The sequence below is a fragment of the Salvelinus fontinalis genome, chromosome 16 (genome assembly GCF_029448725.1).
Source record: "Salvelinus fontinalis isolate EN_2023a chromosome 16, ASM2944872v1, whole genome shotgun sequence".
In the NCBI taxonomy this organism is placed as follows: domain Eukaryota; kingdom Metazoa; phylum Chordata; class Actinopteri; order Salmoniformes; family Salmonidae; genus Salvelinus; species Salvelinus fontinalis.
Genome location: NC_074680.1, coordinates 2,645,507 through 2,666,897, shown reverse-complemented (window position 1 = coordinate 2,666,897; position 21,391 = coordinate 2,645,507). Strand labels below are relative to the sequence as shown.

Sequence of the window (21,391 nt, the reverse complement as noted above, 5' to 3'; positions counted from 1 at the left end):
ATTAGGGAAATTGTGTCACTTCTCTTGCGTTCCGTGCAAGCAGTCAGGTTATATGCAGCAGTTTGGGCCGACTGGCTCATTGCGAACTGTGTGAAGTCCATTTATTAACACAGGCCGTAAATAATTTGCCAGAATTGTACATAATTATGACATAACATTGAATGTTGTACAATGTAACAGCAATATTTAGACTTAGGGATGCCATCCGTTAGATAAAATACGGAACGGTTCCGTATTTCACTGAAAGAATAAACGTTTTGTTTTCGAAATTATAGTTTCCGGATTCGACCATATTAATGACCAAAGGCTCATATATCTGTGTGTTATGTTATAATTAAGTCTATGATTTGATAGAGCAGTCTGACTGAGCGATCATTCAAACAGCACTTTTGTGCGTTAGCCAGCAGATCTTCGCAATGCTACAAGCATTGCGCTGTTTATGACTTCAAGCCTATCGATTAGGCTGGTGTAACCGATGTGAAATGGCTAGCTAGTTAGCGGGGTGCGCGCTAATAGCGTTTCAAACGTCACTCGCTCTGAGACTTGGAGTAGTTGTTCCCCTTGCTCTGCTTGGGTAACGCTGCTTCGAGGGTGGCTGTTGTCGATGTTCCTGGTTTGAGCCCAGGTAGGAGCGAGGAGAGGGACATAAGCTATACTGTTACACTGGCTATACTAAAGTGCCTATAAGAACATCCAATAGTCAAATTGTATAGAGAGAAATAGTCCTATAATTCCTATAATAACTACAACCTAAAACTTCTTACATGGGAATATTGAAGACTCATGTTAAAAGGAACATGTTCTGAGCAAGGAACTTAAACGTTAGCTTTTTTACATGGCACATATTACACTTTTACTTTCTTCAACACTTTGTTTTTGCATTATTTAAGCAAAATTGAACATGTTTCATTATTTATTTGAGGCTAAATTGATTTTATTGATGTATTATATTAAGTTAAAATAATTGTTCATTCAGTATTGTTTTAATTGTCATTATTACAAATAAAAATAAAAAATCGGCCGATTAATCGGTATCGGCTTTTTTTGGTCCTCCAACTGCGGTATCGGTATCGGCGTTGAAAAATCATAATCGGTCGACCTCTACTCCAGACGAGCTTCAATGCCATACAACTCTCCTTCCGTTGCCTCCAACTGCTCTTAAATGCAACCTGCCCGCCCGTCCAGCATCACTACTCTGGACTGCTCCGACTTAGAATATGTGGATAACTACAAATACGTAGGTGTCTGGTTAGACTGTAAACTCTCCTTCCAGACTTACATTAAGCATCTCCAATCCAAAATTAAATCTAGAATCGGATTCTTATTTCGCAACAAAGCATCCTTCACTCATGCTGCCAAACATACCTTCGTAAAACTGACCATCCTACCGATCCTCGACTTCGGCGATGTAATTTATTAAATAGCCTCCAACACTCTACTCAACACTCTACTTATCTTGCTCCTTTGCACCCCAGTATCTCTACATGCACATTCATCTTCTGCACATCTACCATTCCAGTGTTTAATTGCTATATTGTCATTACTTTGCCACCATGGCCTATTTATTGCCATTATCTTACCTCATTTGTGCTCACTGTATATAGACTTATTTTTCTACTGTGTTATTGAATGTATGTTTTGTTTATTCCATGTGTAACTCTGTTGTATGTGTCGAACTGCTATGCTTTATCTTGGCCAGGTCGCAGTTGCAAATGAGAACTTGTTCTCAACTAGCCTACCTGGTTAAATAAAGCTGAAATAATATAATATTTTATTTTAAGGGTTCACGTGAGACCATGTACTTAACGACCAAAAGTTTCAAGACTAAAGGCTGGTTTATACTACTTTTATTGACATGTTTGTAGACAGTTGTCGCAGTGACATCATGAACATTCTATTGTCGTCCAACATCAAACTTGTCCTTGTCGTTTATGAAAAAGTATAAACACAACAAGACATGCTGCATGACATCTGCAACACGGTGGTCCAAAATATCACAACTGTCAACAAGCCCATTCGCTTAAAAATGAATTTAGGCTATGTCAATCTAGCAAACCAGACCACTAAAAGCAAATCTCTAAACAATGTTTTTGTTAGTTTCTATTTTGTTAGCTAGCTAGCTAATGTTAAGTTAATAAATACATTTTTAAGCGAATGGGCTTGTGATATTTTGGACCACCATGTTGCAGGTGTCATGCAGCCTTTTAACATTAGGCTATAACTAACAATGCAAATTGCTTTCTGAGATACAAATAATATTACTACACAGATTATACACGTGGCTAGCTAACAGTACGCTTTAACTTGCAATGAAAACGATTTTCTGACTAAATTAGAAACATGTAAGATCTGAAAATGTAGCTAGCCAGACTCTTACCCGTATACATGGATGAAGGCTTCTCCCTCTCTGTCACGGATGCCATGGTTGCCCTTAGTTTGAAAATGTAATCCATTTCATACAACAGCCTTCTGTATTTTTTTCTTTTCGACTCCCTTCCCATATTTGAAATTAAACGCCAGAATTTCCTTAGCTATCATACTCTGCTTCCATCGGGCATTCCACTGATTTCAAGACTCGATCAACTTCTTCATTGCAGTTCTTCGTGATATTTTTCAAAAAAGCTGCAGTTGAATGGATTATCTACTCACACTGAGCAGCTCATGTTATAGACAGAAGCATGCTGCATGGCATACCAATCCATTGTGTGTGTCTTGCAATCTAACTCATCTCTCGGGATGTCCAGCCCATCTATTATCTCATCCAATCATGGTTAGCGTGAAGGTTTCTGACTTTTTCTGTGGCTAAACCAACTAGGCTTGTAAGTTAATAATTGAATCCGTATTTACAAATGGCATTACAAGTTTGTTATTAAGGCTCATGAAAGTTCACATGTTCCAAAAGGCATTTCTGCCCAAAAAACGCATTCAAAAACATGTTCAAATACCTCTCCTGTGAAGTAGTGACGTGCGACATATGACTAGTTTCCTGAAACGAGTCACATTTTCCAGGAATATTCTCGTCATGGTATCCAGAGTATTTTCAGATATAGTTATCAACAAATGCGGCGAAAATTACAGTAAATGTAAAATCAACAGCGTAATGTTTGGATTCAGTCTTGTCAGGTGAATTGTTGTCCTCACCTTTTGGTATAATAATTTTCCCGTAAAATCATTCCTCCCCATCTTTTACCGCACTGTACCGCCCTAGCCCCATCGCTTACCCATGTAAGGTAGCCTTTGTGGAGAGTCTGTATGTAAGGAAAATGGCTAATATTTAGGGACTGGAGCTTGTAATGTTAGCTGGGAACCTATTTTAAATCAGCCCGTGAAGTCCTATACATAGCCAAGCCAACACAGTTAGTGGTGCCGCATATAGGGGGAGAAAGAGACTGGCGGGCGGCACAAAGCGCTCTCCTGTACATCATCTCATTTGCCTTCTCAGCCAGTGTGCCCACTCTAGCTTCTTCTGGAAGGTCTGTGACAGATATATATATATATATATATATATCTCACTCACTCACAAATAGGACAAGTTTTGTGTGACCTGGCTTCTATTTTTTTTATTTAACTAGGCAAGTCAGTTAAGAACAAATTCTTATTTACAATGACGGCCTAGGAACAGTGTTCAGCCTTATTCAGGGGCAGAACGACAGATTTTTACCTTGTCAGCTCGGCGATTCAGTCTAGCAACCTTCCGGTTACTGGCCCAACACTCTAACCACTAGGCTACCTGCCGCCCCTTTGCTCAGCGGCCTCTTTTGCCATGTAGTTCCACAGAGGCTGGCCTGGGAACAGTTTATTAAATGCGAAAGCTGATGTTTCAAAGCCAGCTGCCCTCGGATCAGTTTTTAGGAGGGAAAGTTTGTTTTAATCAGGAGTGATTCTCTAGGTCTCCGTCTTAACTACAGGAATTTTGTTAGAAGGTAGGAGTTAGAAGGTAGACAACCGTTTGAACACAAGGCAGGCTGTGTCGACTCGACGCGGGATTCTGATAATACAACACCCTACGCCTCCACCACCCCACCCGCAGTAGCTAGCCCCCTAACCACACAACTTTGAGCATGCAGCATGCTTATTTTTTTGTTTATTTGTCAGGGACCATGTACAACATGCCATTGCACCAGATTTAGCTGTAGCAAAAGTTAATCTGTAGTCCCTGGGCGGAGAACCATCAACATCAATACAATGCTACAATGTAACACACTATTAAAATATCTATGTATAAAACAAGCATTAGTGAGGTCGAGCACTGATGTTGGGCGGTTTGGCCTGGCTCGCAAGTCGGCGTTCCAATTCATCCCAAAGATTTTTGATGGGGTTGAGGTCAGGGCTCTGCAGTCAAGTTCTTCCACACCGATCTCGACAAACCATTTCTGTATGGACCTCGCTTTGTGTGGGGCATTGTCATGTTGAAACAGGAAAGGGCCTTCCCCAAACTGTTGCCACAAAGTTGGAAGCACATAATCGTCCACAATGTCAGTGAATGCTATAGCATTAAGATTTCCCTTCACTGGAACTAAGGGGCCATGCCCAAACCATGAAAAACAGCCCCAGACTATTATTCCTCCTCCACCAAACTTTACAGTTGGCACTATGCATTCTGGCAGGTAGCGTTCTCCTGGCATCCACCAAACCCAGATTTGTCTGTCGGACTGCCAGATCGTGAAGCGTGATTCAACAATCCAGAGAACGCATTTCAACTGCTCCAGAGTCCAATGGCGGCGAGCTTTACACCAATACAGCTGAAGCTTGGCGTTGCGCATGGTGATCTTAGGCTTGTGTGTGGCTTCTCGGTCATGGAAACCCATTTCATGAAGCTCCCAACTAACAGTTCTTGTGTTGACGTTGCTTCCAGAGGAAGTTTGGAACTCGGTAGTGAGTGTTGCAGCTGAGAACATAGTTTTACGCGCTACACGCTTCAGCACTCGGCAGCCCCTTTCTGTGAGCTTGTGTGGCCCCCTCGCTGCTGAGCCGTTGTTGCTCCTAGAGATTTCCACTTCACAATAACAGCACTTACAGTTGACCGGGGCCGCTCTAGCAGGGCAGAAATTTGATGGTGGCAACCTATGATGGGGCCACGTTGAAAGTCACTTGCATGGCTGTGTGCTCAATTTAATTTTTTATATATACACCTGTCAGCAAGGAATCCACTAATTTGAAAGGGGTTTTCACATCATTTTGTGTCTCTCTCTCTCTCTCTCTATATATATATATATATATATATATCACACACACACAGTTGAAGTCGGAAGCTTACATACACTGAGGTGTATGTAACTAGTTTTTCAACCACTCCACACATTTCTTGTTAACAAACTATCGTTTGGCAAGCCGTTTAGGACATCTACTTTGTGAAGATGCTGGAGTAAACAGGTACAAAATTATCTATATCCACAGTAAAACGAGTCCTATATCGACACAATCTGAAAGGCCGCTCAGCAAGGAAGAAGCCACTGCTCCAAAACCGCCATAAAAAAGACAGACTACAGTTTGCAATTGCACATGGGGACAAAGATCATAGTTTTGTGAGAAATGTCCTCTGGTCTGATGAAACAAAAATAGAACTGTTTGGACATAATGACCATTGTTATGTTTGGAGGGAAAAGGGGGAGGCTTGCAAGCCGAAGAACACCATTCCAAACATGAAGCACGGTTGTGGCAGCATCATGTTGTGGGGGTGCTTTGCTGCAGGAGGGACTGGTGCACTTCTCAAAATAGATGGCATCATGAGGAAGGACAATTATGTGGATATATTGAAGCAACATCTCAAGACATCAGTCAGGAAGCTTGGTCGCAAATGGGTCTTCCAAATGTACAATGACTACAAGCATACTTCCAAAGTTGTGGCAAAATGGCTCAAGGACAACAAAGTCAAGGTATTGGAGTGGCCATTACAAAGCCCTGACCTCAATCCTATAGAAAATTTGTGGGCAGAATTCTAAAATCACGTGCGAGCAAGGAGGCCTACAAACCTGACCTAGTTACACCAGCTCTGTCAGGAGGAATGGGCCAAAATTCATCCAACTTATTGTGGGAAGCTTGTGGAAGGCTACCCGAAATGTTTGACCCAAGTTAAACAATTTAAAGGCAATGCTACCAAATACTAATTGAATGTATGTAAACTTCTGACCCACTGGGAATGTGATGAAAGAAATAAAAGCTGAAATAAATCATTCTCTCTACTATTATTCTGACGTTTCACATTCTTAAAATAAAATGGTGATCCTAACTGACCTAAGACAGGGAATTTTTACTATGATTAAATGTCAGGAATTGTGAAAAACTGAGTTTAAATGTATTTGGCTAAGGTGTATGTAAACTTCCGACTTCAACTGCACACACGCGCACACACACACACACAAACAACAATAGACTATATAATTATAATATTAGATCAGTGTTTTTATATGTCCCTTGGTCCTACAGTATCTGAAATCTTAAGAGTCGAAGTGTCTTCATGTGACTGGTTTGTCTTCAGCCACTTTTTCAGGCTTTCCTGAAAGCTAGCAAAGGTACTGTACTCTCTCACACTGGTTGGCAGTGTGTTCCATAATCCAGACGCTCTGACTGAAAAGCTGCTTTCACGTCTCACTGGAGCTCCATCACCACTAGCCTACTTCCCTCTGGTGCAGACAGAGACTTCTGGCTGGGGAATCGTGTATTGTGAATGGGTGTTGTCATCAATACATTGATTACAGTATCAAAGTTGAGCAGTGGGCTAAGGCTCATGCCTGGTCTGGGCCTCACCATGCCCATCTGTCCATATGTCCCTACTAGTTCTCTTGCTAACACAGTGTGTTGTCCTAGTAGTATCATGGTAGACAGTCCGCTGAGCCCCTTTCTAACAGTCTGGGCCTCCCCCTCCCCCCTGTCTCTTGTGTGTATCTTGCAGTCCTGTCCGGCGGTGGCGGCGGGCAGCACAGTCCCCTGAAGCGCTCGGTGTCCCTCACCCCCCCGATGAGCGGCAGCTCCTTGGCCAGTTCCTCCTCCTCGTCGGGCGGCCAAGCCCTGGGCCTGGGTCTGGGTCATGGTTGGCTCTCCCAGGAGGACCTGCGCGGTCCCCGGGGAGGGGGAGGAGGAGGAGGAGGAGGGGGGCTGGGGCTGGCCCCCAGCGACCCTCACCACGCTCCCCTCTCCCCTCAGAGCAGCGTAGCGTCGTCGGGCAGCGGCTGCAGTGAGCACCTGGAGGATGGAGGAGGCTTGCACCGCAGCAGCACATTCCACGAGGAGGGCAGCTGCATGAGGGGTGAGTTCGGTACTCCACCGCTTTCATGCGTAACTTAGGCGCAGTGGACAGCGTAGCAATGGAGGAGGCAGCCATGGGGGCTGGGGGCCAGGGGAGTGGAGGGTGTTCACTTCAGCATGTCCCTCATCGATTGTTTGTTTTGAGGTGACCAATGCTGCCCCCCCCCTGCATTTGGCAGTTAGATTTGTAGTGTAGTGATCTGGTCATTGATTTAAAATTTTAAAACTTGTAAATATCCGAGCTTTTGTCCTGGTCTGAGGAGGTTATTGTTGAAGAGGTGTCCTAGGGAGACTCAACCACATACTCCTCCTGTACGCTCTTCTCGCCTCCATTGGATGAGAAAGCCACATTTCCCTCCACTCTGACCTTTTCCTCCAATGGGTTTTGAGGAAGAGACGAGGAGAGAGAACATGCAATTGAAAGTCTCCCTAGGACACCTCTTTAACAATAACCCTCCTCAGACCAGGACAAAAGCTCTGTTCCAACTGACATTGCGACTGATATTTGAATTTTACATATTTTTTTTTTAAATGAATGACCAGATCACTACACTATAAATTGAGAAAGAGATGAGGAGAGCGGACGCGAGGAGTATGCAATTGAGATTCTCCCATAATGTTTTCCAGAAACTCCTTTCAAACCATATGTTTGGTGTGTGAGGGACTATTTCCCAGAAAGGAAGAGGGAGGAGGGAGATGTGGTTTCTCGCAGGGTGAAGCGACCTGTCCTGTTTGGTCAGTTTTTTTTGTTTGTTTTTTGTGAAAGATCACTCATGACCCCTGGTAACCTCTGGATCAATTGTTGATTGATTGGTTTGGTTGCCACCTCCCTCCCCCAATTGCAACCTTGTCCTCTAGCCAAACAAGCAACTTGCTTTTTTCCAGGTGTTCACAAGCCGCCCCTTCCCCCAGCTTCCCTTTCTTAGAAATGAACATCCCATCTGTTGTCACATAATACTGAATGTAGCCTACAGAAAAGCACCACATTGGTCATATCAATGGTACTTTGTGGATGAGTTTTTTTTTTTTGTACATAGTTCAATATATCACATTCTATGGTTTCATCACTTATTAGACCTATCTCTGATGTCTGGTCTGTGCGCATATTTGAGTGAACGTGGCAACAGGACACAAGACACCTGTCGCATGGTATTTTAAGTTATGCACCACTGCTGCTCATGTTAAGGGCTCGCTTGATTCTTGACTACAGTAGCAACAGCGGGGCACAGACAGGGCAGGAGCACACATTGCCCGGGACCCAAGCTAACATGCTCCAGTCAGTCTCCGATGACATCTTTCAGGGGTGGCTTTCTTTTAGACCCTGTCGCATGCGCAGTCTCAGGACATGACACGGAGATACAGTGGCCTCTGGTTCATATACCCCATATAACCCTGAAGCTACATGTATGGGACATCATGAAAAGGATGGTTTTGGTTGAGTGGTCAGATGGCCTTCTTACCTCTCGTTTTTAAGCCGATGTTGGTTTTCCGTTGGGGTAGTTGTGTGAATTTTTTGGGTTATTTGGTTTTGAGAAAAGTGTGTGTGAGGAAAGGTGTATGGGGTGATATTAGTGCCAACAGAAATGTTATACGAATTTAATCATTTTTACTTTGCGTTTTACAAGTTGATTCAATTTATGAATACAAATTCAAGATGAATGAATTCAAGATCAAATGTATGTTGGAATTAATATCCCTCCATAAATGTGTGACCTGATCCCTTAACATCAGTCGGGGGCTTTATAGTTGATGCCGGCTGAAGCATTTTCACAAGTTTCCCCACTTCTTTACCCCAGTCTTTCCCTTAGATTATTGTCCAGGCGTGGCGCAAAGGCCCCCAAAGCAACACCCAGGCCCTCTGGGGACCAACCGAGTTGGGCAGGGGGGCCTGCCCCAGCTTTACAATGGTAGGGGAAACACTACTTGACCCTCACTACCATTGACACGTATTAGTTCAGCAAATGCCCCTTATCCAGACTGACGTACAAATCGGAACAGTCCCTGCCTGCCTGCATACAGTACAGTGACGTTTCTTGGCACCACATCCCCCTCTGATAAGTCAAATTCTCTAAAGATAACTGACATAGCGTTCAAGTCGTCTTCTGGGTCATGTTCATTAGGGCACACAATATTTGAAAACGTTTTGCAACTGAAATGGAACATTGGTGTTTCATAGTCCAGGTAGTCCCTCCCTGTTTCAGTCCATTTTCTTCCATTTGGTGCCTAATGAACATGACCCTGAACTTCACTTCACCTTAGCTATCTATGGGAAGAGTGAGATGACTCGCCTGTTTGAGTTGTTGGGGGGGGAAAGTTCATAAAAACCACCAGTATATTTACAGTCAAGTCCCACCAGAGTTCTTTGAATAGAGATTACTAAGCATTGATAAGCGTTAACAATATAAACATTAGTTCCCCCGACGCGTTCCATCCATCATCACCTATATTCCAAACGTGTCTCAGCGTAGGAGTGCTGAATAAGGATCAGGCCCGTCCCCCTGTCCGTATACTATTATTCATTACGATATAAAACGCAAACTGATCATATATCAGCACTCCTACTCTCTGAGACACTTTGTGAATACGGGTCCTGAACGGTCCATCCTGCTAACAGTGGTCGGTTTCTAGATTTGTAAGTCTTTGCTTAGGGTCAAAGATTTTGAAAGAAGGCCATTTTTATTCTTTGTTTAGAGCCTATCGTTTGCATCCAGGTGTGAAGTAGTACACTGTTAAAATTCAATGTTACCAATTATGAGGTGGCAATGAAACAAGATTTAAACCAGTAAAGTGAAAGACCGCTAAGTGAATTGACATTTGCACTCTCACCACACAACAACCATAGCAAGCTCTATAATTTTCCTTTGTACGCTCCTAGTCAACTAATGGTCATAGAACAAAAACTCTCTCAGCTAGCAACCAAAATATGAGGTGGTCTCTTGTATCGATGTTTACGTCACAGCTTTGACAGGAAAGGTTAGAGTTGCAGGGTTCCCAAATGGCCCATTATCCCTATATAGTGCACTACTTTTGACCAGAGCTCTATGGGCCCTGGTCTAAAGTAAAGTATTTAATAGGGAATAGGGTACCATTTGGGACACCCCTGAGCCATTAGGCCAGTTTTAATGGTGAGCGGGATTACCAGAAAGGAGGACACTACCCCATCTGTGATGTCATAGGTCCCTGACTTACTCCAGCTGTGCCCTAGACATGTGACATTGGTCTGACGTGTGTGTGTGTGTGCCTACAGATGTGCCAGCCTGGCTGAAAAGCCTCCGTCTCCACAAGTATGCAGCGCTCTTCTCCACCATGACGTATGACGAGATGATGTCACTGACCGAACAGCAGCTGGAATCACAGGTCAGTAGTAACCAGAGCATAGATGGCTTGTTCTAACTATGGGAATACCTAAGGAAAATGTACTAGGAATGTAACAGCAAATGTTAGGGCATTGAAAGTCATTGCCTTCAGTTTTTAGTACTGTACTTTTCCCACAAAGTTGTCTTCATAAAAGAGCTGATAGACATGAACCGGTATTTTAAGCGTTACAAATAAGACATTATAACGGCTCATTCGTGCTTATAACACGTTATAAAGCATTATAACCGCAGGCTTTAAGTAAAGCGATAGACATTTTCAGTTTCAACACTTTTGAGTAATTCATTATTAGTTCCACTGTGTATTTAACATGTGGTTGGTGTGTGTGATGAAGGAATGTTGTGAAAGAGTGAACTTGTGTTTTTCTTCTGCAGAATGTCACCAAAGGGGCACGGCACAAGATAGTGATCAGCATTCAGAAACTGAAGGAGCGTCAGAAAATGCTGCGTTGCCTAGAGAAGGTCAGCGGTGCAAGTTGTCAACTTTATTAGGTTGAGGGAATTGTCACAAAGCTTCTACAATGTCTGGAGGCCCAATCCCAAATCAACCTCTAAACCCTACACCCTGTGCACTTGTGGCAATCTAAGAGGATTTGATAGGTACAGTGTGAGCAATATCGTTGTGAACAAGTGGAGCTATTACCATATTGCTTACACCAGTCAAATCCTCTCAGATCTGTGAGTGCATAGGGTCTAGGGGTCGAGATTGGGATTGGGCTTGAGTGAAATAGGCGGACAACTGTGGTCAACTTTTGTCTTCCTTTCTAAAGGGTCAGTCAACTGGAGTTAGGACAGTTGCTCGTTCTCTTTTTCCTCTGTTCGACTTCTTCCTTCCGTCGGCACGTGGTGGAAAAGACTGGTGAAAACAATACTAGGAAGATGTCCAAGTGAGGGCCCTTGGAAGCTCTCCTTTCACTTTGAGACGCAGACAGGATAGGAGCGAAACGTGCGTGTATTTTTGGAACTACTTTATTTTCCCTCGTCATCTCATGGCTGGTATCCCGTCGCCCACCTGACAGCTGCTGGTGTAGAGAGGACTCTGACGTAGACTTCTAGAATGATTCTCCTCTGAATAGCACTATGCGTATTTGCCTCCCTTACTGTAACGGTCCGGAACTGTTTGGTATCATCTAGGGCTGTGGTCATGACATTTTGTCTGCTGGTTAGTGTCATGCAAAAGACTGCCGGCCTCACGGTAATTGACCATTAATTAGCATAAACACATTTAGCATCTCCAGGCCTCCACGTGTACAAGCTGCTGATGTGTGTCTTCGATGTTAAAGAAGCGCCTTCATATCGTGCTGATTTCTCCTTTCTTTTCACTCCTCTTTTCCCTCATCTCTGTGACCTCTCTCTCTCCTTTCTCATTCCTTTATTCTCTCAACTTTCTCTCACTTTGTTTACTTGCCCTTGTATCTCTCTCCATCACCTCCTTGTATTATTTCCCCCTTCACTCTCACCCTCTCTCTCCCAGGATGTGTTGGAGGGCGGTAACCTGCGTGGCCCTCTCGCCGAGCTCCAACAGATGATCCTGACGCCCATCAAGGCGGTGGCCAGCGACGAGTCGTCCCCCAGCTCGCCCTCCTCGACCGCACACAGGCCCCTGTTGAGCCCAGAGGGGAATAGCAGCGCCGGCCCGGGTGGAGGGGAGGGGGAGACGGGGACCACCCTCATCGCTGAGGGGGACATCCCCGGCCAGTTCACCCGCGTCATGGGCAAAGGTACAGAGGATTTAGTCCCATAGGTAGGGAAGTGAAGTTGACACACAACACGTTTGATGTAGGTGCTGCTGAGAGACTGCACTGAAAGACACCTGGGATCACAATGTGGTCAATATTAAAGGGGTATTTGAATCGAAAAACAATTTTCATATCTTGCTCACCAGTTCACCATCGATGTGGTCTCAAAATATCATTATTTTGCACATGAGAGCGTCAGAGCTAGCCTGATAGAAAGCCTGTGTCTACTTCCTGGTAAAGTCTGATGACGCAAAAGACAACATTATAGGCTTTTTGCATTTACTTCGTTTTGGGCATCAGGAGACTGAAAGCGATATATCTTGAAAACTAACGCTGATATTCACACTTTTTGGGACTGCATCAAAAGTGGACTAATGAAAAAGATTTGGAGTAAATTGCCCCTTTAAGGGTGGAATAAGGAACATTCTAGTATGGGGCCTTTTGATTTTTTGACTGCCCTTCCTCTCCATTACCATGTCAGTGTTATGTGCTGAGCAAACAGTGGCCATATCAGAACAAATGTGGAAGATGTAAATCAGTGGGGCCAGGTTTCCCCTGAGCTTTCCTCTTCGCTCAAACGCCCTCTGTGTCATCAAATTCCCCCTGCCTCACTCTTTCCTCTTTCACGCTCCAGTTTGCACACAGCTCCTGGTGTCTAGGCCGGACGAAGAGAACATCAGCTCCTACCTGCAGCTCATTGACAAGTGCCTTCTTCACGAGGTACACGCACAGACACACACACACACACACCTGACTGACAAGACTTTTCTTTATACACTTCTTCAGACCCTTATTTAGCTCAGGGGTGAATGTATCACATTAGAAGGTCTCAAAATGTTCTGACTGCAAAACCCTGAGTAATGCTATTTCCTTCTCTTTGGCCCTGCAACCCCTCCTTCCCCCCTCTCCCCTCTCACCCCCCTCTCCTCCCGCAGGCATTCACGGAGACGCAGAAGAAGCGGCTGTTGTCGTGGAAACAACAGGTGCAGAAGCTGATCCGTTCGTTCCCCAGGAAGGCCCTCTTGGACATGGCCGGCTACCGGGCGCAGAGGAGGTAGGCTATAGACCGCACGCACACACACGCACAGAGAGAGAGGGTGACGTGCTGTTGTCCCAAAATACTTTACCTTCTTTGATTCCTAACGGCCTAAAAAATATTGGGAAAAAGATCAAATGATGATCAGAGCATTGTCTCTCTCTCTCCTCCCATGCAGCAGCAGCAGCAGTAGCCGGGGCTTCAGCCAGTCCAATTCTCTCCCCACGGCGGGCTGCGTGGGGGGCAGCAGCAGCGTGTCGGCAGCCCGTCGCAGCCTGCGCCAGTTCCAGATGCCCTCGCGGAGCCTGCCCGGCGCCAGGCTGGGCCTGCTGGGACCCACGCCACATAGCGCCAGCAGCACCCCCACTGGCCTCAAGCAGGGACGACAGGTGGAGACACTTCTGACTTGAACTTTCTCCTAGCCAATAGGCACAAGGCCTCCACCCATAGCCCAGGCAATTGATGTTTTATTTATTTGGTGATGCCAGATTGCGGAGTCTCCCTTTGGGCTAGGATGATAGTTGGGGACGCTCCGATCTAACGTTCTCCTAGCCCCATCTATCTAGCCCCTGCCCACATAGTGGCGTGCCCAAGTCTCCTATTGGCATTAATGTGTGAGGTCTGAATTAAGCACACGTATCTCCATTTTGTGCATTCCTGTAGATCTGAGTGGATTTGTTCGGTGATGTCATGTTGTGGAGTAAGTCTACCTCTCAATGAAAAGACAAACCATCCTCGTCAGCGTCAATTTGGTTTGCTACAGTAGTGGGTCGTGATACAAAGGACCCCAGATGAAAAAACGAAAGCATTGTTGTCTTCTCAGTCTCAAGAGGAGCTGTGTATTTAAGCAATAAGGCCCGAGGGGGTGTGATATATGGCCAATATACCACGGCTAAGGTCTGTTCTTAAGCACGACTCAATGCGGAGTGCCTGGACACAGCCCTTAGCCGTGGTATATTGGCCATATATCACAAACCCTGAGGTGCCCTATTGCTATTATAAACTGGTTACCGCAATGCGTCGTGAGTAAGAACAGCCCTTAGCCGTGGTATATTGGCCATATACCACACCTCCTAGGGGTGGCAGGTAGCCTGGTGGGTAGGAGCGTTGTGCCAGTAACTGAAAGGTCGCTGGATCGAATCCCGAGCTGACAAGGTAAAAATCTGCCGTTCTGTCCCTGAACAAGGCAGTTAACCCACTGTTCCCCGGGCACCGAAGACGTGGATGTCGATTAAGGCAGCCCTCTCTGATTCAGAGGGGTGGGGTTAAATGCGGAAGACACATTTCAGTTGAATACATTCAGTTGGACAACTGACTAGGTATCCCCCTTTCCCCTCTGGCCTTATTGCTTAAATATGCATCGGGGGATAATATAATAACTGGAGAAAGGAAAGAGTGAGAGAACCACTACTCGATCACGTGTCTGGAATCGTCCCACCACACGGAGAAGAAGTGCAAACCGAGCCACATTTTCCCTCTTTCAGCATCTGTCACGAATGATCCCTCCCTGTGAAATCCAGAGTTGTAAAAAACAGTCATACAAAACACACAACCATAAGGGGGGAAGAATGCAACAGTGAAGTGGCTGGAACTCTGGTCAAATGAGTTCCACAGGCCCTACATCACTACTGCTGAGCGGTCCTCTAGTCGGCAGCAGTGATGACACTCCCCTCCCATTCACCTGACACTCCCCTCCCATTCAGCATTTTTCTACGGCATCCTTACAATGCGAGGAAATTCCAAAACCGCTTCCTCCGCCATTCGCACACTCTCTCCGTCGGACGGTTTGTTTGGACAGGATGGAAAGGTGTGTGTTTTAAAGAAAAGAGAGGAGAGAGCGAGGGTGAGTCATAGTTAGGGAGTTGGTGGTGGAGGGGGGATGGGCGACCCGGGAGAGAGGGAGGGCGGAGAGAGAATGAGCTCGTCAGAGGCAGTGAGAACCGTACACAGGCATTTCCTTTTTTTCGCTGGCCCTCTGTACGGGAGGGCCGGGAAAGGGGGAGAGCAAGACGGACAGGGAGGGAGTAGGGAAAGTGGGAGTGGGGGAGAGAGTGTAGAGAGAGCAGGAGAAGAAAGAGAGAAGGTTGAATGTATAATAGGCAGGTTCCAGAGAGGTGTCAGTAGTTTGAGGCTAAACGTGGAGAGAAAAATCAAAGGTTGACTGTGTAATGGCTCAGTGGTTATAGGCTAGAGAGGTAACACTTCTGGGGTGCCCTCCCCAGTTTTTACACACTTATAAAGCCACCCCCGGGTGTGCATTTAGTTACGTGATGAAGTCTCAATTAAACAGATTTTAGTTGAACCAAAATGTACATTATTTAAGCTGTGTACTATCAACAGGTAGCCTCTCCTGTGCATTTAGTGCTACCGCGCTACCATTCGCCTAGAAGTCATTCTGCAGTCAAGTGTGTGAATTAAATCAATATAAATGAACATTTTTACAACCGTTAAGTGTTGTGCACTCTAGTTTGTCTAAGGATCTGAAACTACAATTCCCTGGGTGCCAGGGTGTGGGGCATTTCAAGTATCGCCAACATTGTGCAGAACTGTATGTCATATTACTGTGGTGTCGTAGGGTCATTAACGCCTTAGTGGATGAGCTGCCACTGTTAACATATTTCCCAGCAATTTCTGTTAGTGGTTAGATTTGTGGCACCCATTATTGGGGTTGTTGTGCCAGTTTATAATGATCCAAAGATATACCGGAGTGTGTGTGAGTCTCGGTCTGTAATGATCCAAAGAGATGAGTCTCCAGCCTACTGGTCTGTTGTGGCTGCCTGTCTGACGATCAGTTTGTCCAACAGGGTCTGTGGTTCGCCAACCCCGGGGGCAGTAACAGCATGCCCAGCCGAACCCACAGCTCGGTGCAGAGGACCCGTTCCCTGCCTGTCCACACCACGCCACACACCATGGTTATGTTCCAGCAGTCCGGTAAGAGAAACCTTACACACGGTTACACTATTACACATTACCCTACTGTACAAGGTAATCCTTTCTCTCTTTTCGTTGCTCTCTTTATCTTACCATGTCCCTCTTTTTTCCCGAACTCACACTTTGTCTTTTTCTTTCCCTCCCTCTCCTTTTTTGTATCGACATCTGTCTCGATAAACTCTTAGCGGCCTAGCATCCTCACTAACTTCCTCTTTGTTAACCTGGAGAGAGATGTTGTTCCTGGTGTGTTAAATGCAGTGTGTTGAGGATGATAGTGTATTGCAGGGAGCTTTACCCAAGATTTGTGTGTGTGTGTGTGTGTGTGTGTGGCATTACAGCATCTGATACACTGGTCCCATTACCCCCAATGCTGGCCAGGCTCATGAAAATAGAATAACCAGAACAGACATTCCCATTCAAGTCAATGCTCTGCTCGGTAACGGTTGGATGCTGTAGCCGCAGGACATCAATGTGACAGCGGGGACTTCCTCCTCCGGCCTGTCTTTCATGGTGAACCAAAGTGTATCCCCCCCTTTTTTAAGAATGGAGAGGAAGAAGGGGGAGGGTAGTTTCAGGGGGTATGAGGGAATGCAGCAGTATGTGACGGAGAAGGAGGAAGGGAAGGGAAGGGAAGGGACGGAGAGAGGGAAGAGTCAGCGGACTGTTACAATGAGTCTCTTTGTGCAGGGTGGCTGGGGCGCCCTGGCACACATTCCCTTCTCTCTCTCCCTCGCTCTCGGCCTCTCTCTCGGCCTCTCTCTCGGCCTCTCTCGGCCTCGCTCTCGGCCTCTCTCGCTCGCTCTCTCTCGGCCTCTCTCGCTCGCTCTCTCTCGGCCTCTCTCGCTCGCTCTCTCTCGGCCTCTCTCGCTCGCTCGCTCTCGGCCTCTCTCGCTCGCTCGCTCTCGGCCTCGCTCGCTCGCTCTCGGCCTCGCTCGCTCGCTCTCGGCCTCTCTCGCTCGCTCGCTCTCGGCCTCTCTCGCTCGCTCGCTCTCGGCCTCTCTCGCTCGCTCGCTCTCGGCCTCTCTCGCTCGCTCTCGGCCTCTCTCGCTCGCTCGCTCTCGGCCTCTCTCGCTCGCTCGCTCTCGGCCTCTCTCGCTCGCTCGCTCTCGGCCTCTCTCGCTCGCTCGCTCTCGGCCTCTCTCGCTCGCTCGCTCTCGGCCTCTCTCGCTCGCTCGCTCTCGGCCTCTCTCGCTCGGCCTCTCTCGCTCGGCCTCGCTCTCGGCCTCTCTCGCTCGGCCTCGCTCGCTCGCTCTCGGCCTCTCTCGCTCGGCCTCGCTCGCTCGCTCTCGGCCTCTCTCGCTCGCTCGCTCTCGGCCTCTCTCGCTCGCTCGCTCTCGGCCTCTCTCGCTCGCTCGCTCTCGGCCTCTCTCGCTCGCTCGCTCTCGGCCTCTCTCGCTCGGCCTCTCTCGCTCGGCCTCGCTCTCGGCCTCTCTCGCTCGGCCTCGCTCTCGGCCTCTCTCGCTCGGCCTCGCTCTCGGCCTCTCTCGCTCGGCCTCGCTCGCTCGCTCTCGGCCTCTCTCGCTCGGCCTCGCTCGCTCGCTCTCGGCCTCTCTCGCTCGGCCTCGCTCTCGGCCTCTCTCTCTCGGCCTCCCTCTCGGCCTCTCTCTCTCGGCCTCTCTCTCTCGGCCTCCCTCTCGGCCTCTCTCTCTCGGCCTCCCTCTCGCTCGCTCTCGGCCTCTCGCTCGCTCTCGGCCTCTCGCTCGCTCTCGGCCTCTCGCTCGCTCTCGGCCTCTCGCTCGCTCTCGGCCTCTCGCTCGCTCTCGGCCTCTCTCTCTCGCTCGGCCTCTCTGAGACATACACACTGCACATGCACTCAGAGGTGGCTAGAGTTGGAGCGGGCCAGAGTATGTAGCTGCCTGGAAAGCTAGGACTCCCTCTTCTCTCACTCTCACCCTCCATCTCTCCCTTCTTTAAATTATTGATTCTTCTTTAAAATATTTTTTTTTAAATTGCGCACAAGCATGTGAGCACACGAGAGTGTGTGTGTGGAGGGGGACAGGATTTGAGACCTAAAAATAGCCGGTGGCGGACTGTTCTCTCTGTCTAGCCGAGTGCCTAACTCCGCTCTTCTCTATACCCCCAAGGGATTTTCACAGCCGCCCTGGGCAAGGCAGGCAGTAGCAGCTAAAGACCGTTAGCCTAGATATCCCCCCGTGGTAGGAGCTCACAGCTGAAGTAAGGGGGCTGCTCGGCTAGCAAGTAAGCAATTGACCCTCTGTCACTTCTAAGGTTTTTTTGGGAGCTTGGGGGTCCCCCTTGTGGCTGAACGGGTGACTTTAGACTTGAGAAGTAGACACACACCACACGCATGCCAAACCACCCCGGTAGTGTAATCAGATTAACAACGGCACAAGCGGCGTGGTTGAGTGGAGGTGATTGTTATGACACAGGGATTTGGAGGCCACAATAATTCCCTCTTGTCCGTTGCCAACTGGGGGTGGTGATGTCAGGAAAGGTTAAGGTATTATAGGATTGAGACCTTTAGATCAGGGATCAACCACTCCATTCAACCGCGGGAAGATTTATTATTGACTGGATTGTCAGGGGACCAGAACATAATTACAAATCATTTGTAGACTGCATAAGAAGCCCAAACAGATACATTTCACTAAAACATCATCATTTCAATCTTGCTTATGTTTTTTTTTGATTGATCACATACCCTACATGACCAAAAGTATGTGGACACCTGATTGTCGAACATCTCCAAAATCATGGGCATTAATATGAATTTGGTTCCCCCTTTGCTGCTATAACAGCCTCCACTCTTCTGGGAAGGCTTTCCACTAGATGTTGGAACATTGCTGCAGGGATTTGCTTCCATTCAACCACAAGAGTATTAGTGAAGTCGGGCATAGGTGTTGGGCGATTAGGCCTGACTTGCAGTCGGCGTTCCAATTCATCCCAAAGGTGTTCGATGGGGTTGAGGTCAGGGCTCTGTGCAGGCCAGTCAAGTTGTTCCACTTTCTTAATGAACCAGAAAATCAATACTTATTTCTGGTTGTTTATCAAAGTTATCTGGCTAACTCATTGATTCTGTTTGTAGTATACCCCTCCGTGGTAAATTGCGTGAACGTTGGTTGTTGTAACATTGTGGTGTTTTTCTCCAGGTAGTTGGTTGTGTGTATTTTGTAGTGTTGTTCTCCAGGTAGATGGTTGTGTGTATGTTGTAACGTTGTGGTGGTGTTCTCCAGGTAGTTGGTTGTGTGTATGTTGTAACATTGTGGTGGTGTTCTCCAGGTAGTTGGTTGTGTGTATGGTGTAATGTGGTGGTGTTCTCCAGGTAGTTGGTTGTGTGTATGTTGTAACATTGTGGTGGTGTTCTCCAGGTAGTTGGTTGTGTGTATGGTGTAATGTGGTGGTGTTCTCCAGGTAGTTGGTTGTGTGTATGTTGTAACGTTGTGGTGGTGTTCTCCAGGTAGTTGGTTGTGTGTATGTTGTAACATGGTGGTGGTGTTCTCCAGGTAGTTGGTTGTGTGTATGGTGTAATGTGGTGGTGTTCTCCAGGTAGTTGGTTGTGTGTATGTTGTAACATTGTGATGTTCTCCAGGTAGTTGGTTGTGTGTATGGTGTAACATGGTGGTGGTGTTCTCCAGGTAGTTGGTTGTGTGTATGTTGTAACATTGTGGTGGTGTTCTCCAGGTAGTTGGTTGTGTGTATGTTGTAACATTGTTGTGGTGTTCTCCAGGTAGTTGGTTGTGTGTGTGTTGTAACATTGTGATGTTCTCCAGGTAGTTGGTTGTGTGTATGTTGTAACGTTGTGGTGATGTTCTCCAGGTAGTTGGTTGTGTGTATGTTGTAACGTTGTGGTGGTGTTCTCCAGGTAGTTGGTTGTGTGTGTGTTGTAACATTGTGATGTTCTCCAGGAGTTGGTTGTGTGTATGTTGTAACATTGTGGTGGTGTTCTCCAGGTAGTTGGTTGTGTGTATGTTGTAACATTGTGATGTTCTCCAGGTAGTTGGTTGTGTGTATGGTGTAACATGGTGGTGGTGTTCTCCAGGTAGTTGGTTGTGTGTATGTTGTAACATTGTGGTGGTGTTCTCCAGGTAGTTGGTTGTGTGTATGTTGTAACATGGTGGTGTTCTCCAGGTAGATGGTTGTGTGTGTGTTGTAACATTGTGGTGGTGTTCTCCAGGTAGATGGTTGTGTGTATGTTGTAACATGGTGGTGTTCTCCTGGTAGTTGGTTGTGTGTATGGTGTAACATTGTGGTGGTGTTCTCCAGGTAGATGGTTGTGTGTATGTTGTAACATGGTGGTGTTCTCCAGGTAGATGGTTGTGTGTATGTTGTAACATTGTGGTGGTGTTCTCCAGGTAGATGGTTGTGTGTATGGTGTAACATGGTGGTGGTGTTCTCCAGGTAGTTGGTTGTGTGTATGTTGTAACATTGTTGTGGTGTTCTCCAGGTAGTTGGTTGTGTGTATGTTGTAACATTGTGGTGGTGTTCTCCAGGTAGTTGGTTGTGTGTATGTTGTAACATTGTGGTGGTGTTCTCCAGGTAGTTGGTTGTGTTTATGTTGTAACATTGTGGTGGTGTTCTCCAGGTAGATGGTTGTGTGTATGTTGTAACATTGTGGTGGTGTTCTCCAGGTAGTTGGTTGTGTGTATGTTGTAACATTGTGGTGGTGTTCTCCAGGTAGTTGGTTGTGTGTATGTTGTAACGTTGTGGTGTTCTCCAGGTAGTTGTTATAATGTGGTGATGTTTTCCAGGTAGTTGGTTGTGTGTATGTTGTAACGTTGTGGTGGTGTTCTCCAGGTAGATGGTTGTGTGTATGTTGTTGTAACGTGGTGGTGTTTTCCAGGTAGTTGGTTGTGTGTATGTTGTAACATTGTGATGTTCTCCAGGTAATGGTTGTGTGTGTGGTGTAATGTGGTGGTGTTCTCCAGGTAGTTGGTTGTGTGTATGTTGTAACATTGTGATGTTCTCCAGGTAGTTGGTTGTGTGTATGTTGTAATGTGGTGATGTTCTCCAGGTAGTTGGTTGTGTGTATGTTGTAACATTGTGATGTTCTCCAGGTAATGGTTGTGTGTATGGTGTAATGTGGTGGTGTTCTCCAGGTAGTTGGT

The 21,391-nt window shown here is 46.6% G+C and overlaps 1 protein-coding gene across 6 annotated transcripts in view; it reads left to right on the top strand.

Annotated features, from left to right (window-relative positions):
• The window catches only part of LOC129812526 (protein Smaug homolog 1-like), a 116,445-nt gene that overhangs the window by 55,869 nt on the left and 39,185 nt on the right, over nucleotides 1–21,391 (top strand). Inside the window, exons 4-12 of one of the 6 annotated variants that reach the window (XM_055864152.1) lie at nucleotides 6,893–7,246; nucleotides 9,042–9,152; nucleotides 10,493–10,602; nucleotides 10,995–11,081; nucleotides 12,094–12,340; nucleotides 12,993–13,078; nucleotides 13,294–13,412; nucleotides 13,576–13,783; nucleotides 16,199–16,325. In XM_055864152.1, coding sequence (XP_055720127.1) covers nucleotides 6,893–7,246; nucleotides 9,042–9,152; nucleotides 10,493–10,602; nucleotides 10,995–11,081; nucleotides 12,094–12,340; nucleotides 12,993–13,078; nucleotides 13,294–13,412; nucleotides 13,576–13,783; nucleotides 16,199–16,325 — 1,449 coding nt within the window. Of the gene's footprint in view, nucleotides 1–6,892; nucleotides 7,247–9,041; nucleotides 9,153–10,492; nucleotides 10,603–10,994; nucleotides 11,082–12,093; nucleotides 12,341–12,992; nucleotides 13,079–13,293; nucleotides 13,413–13,572; nucleotides 13,784–16,198; nucleotides 16,326–21,391 lie in introns of all 6 variants that reach the window. The other 5 variants (XM_055864151.1, XM_055864155.1, XM_055864153.1 and 2 more) reach the window with 5 other exon arrangements.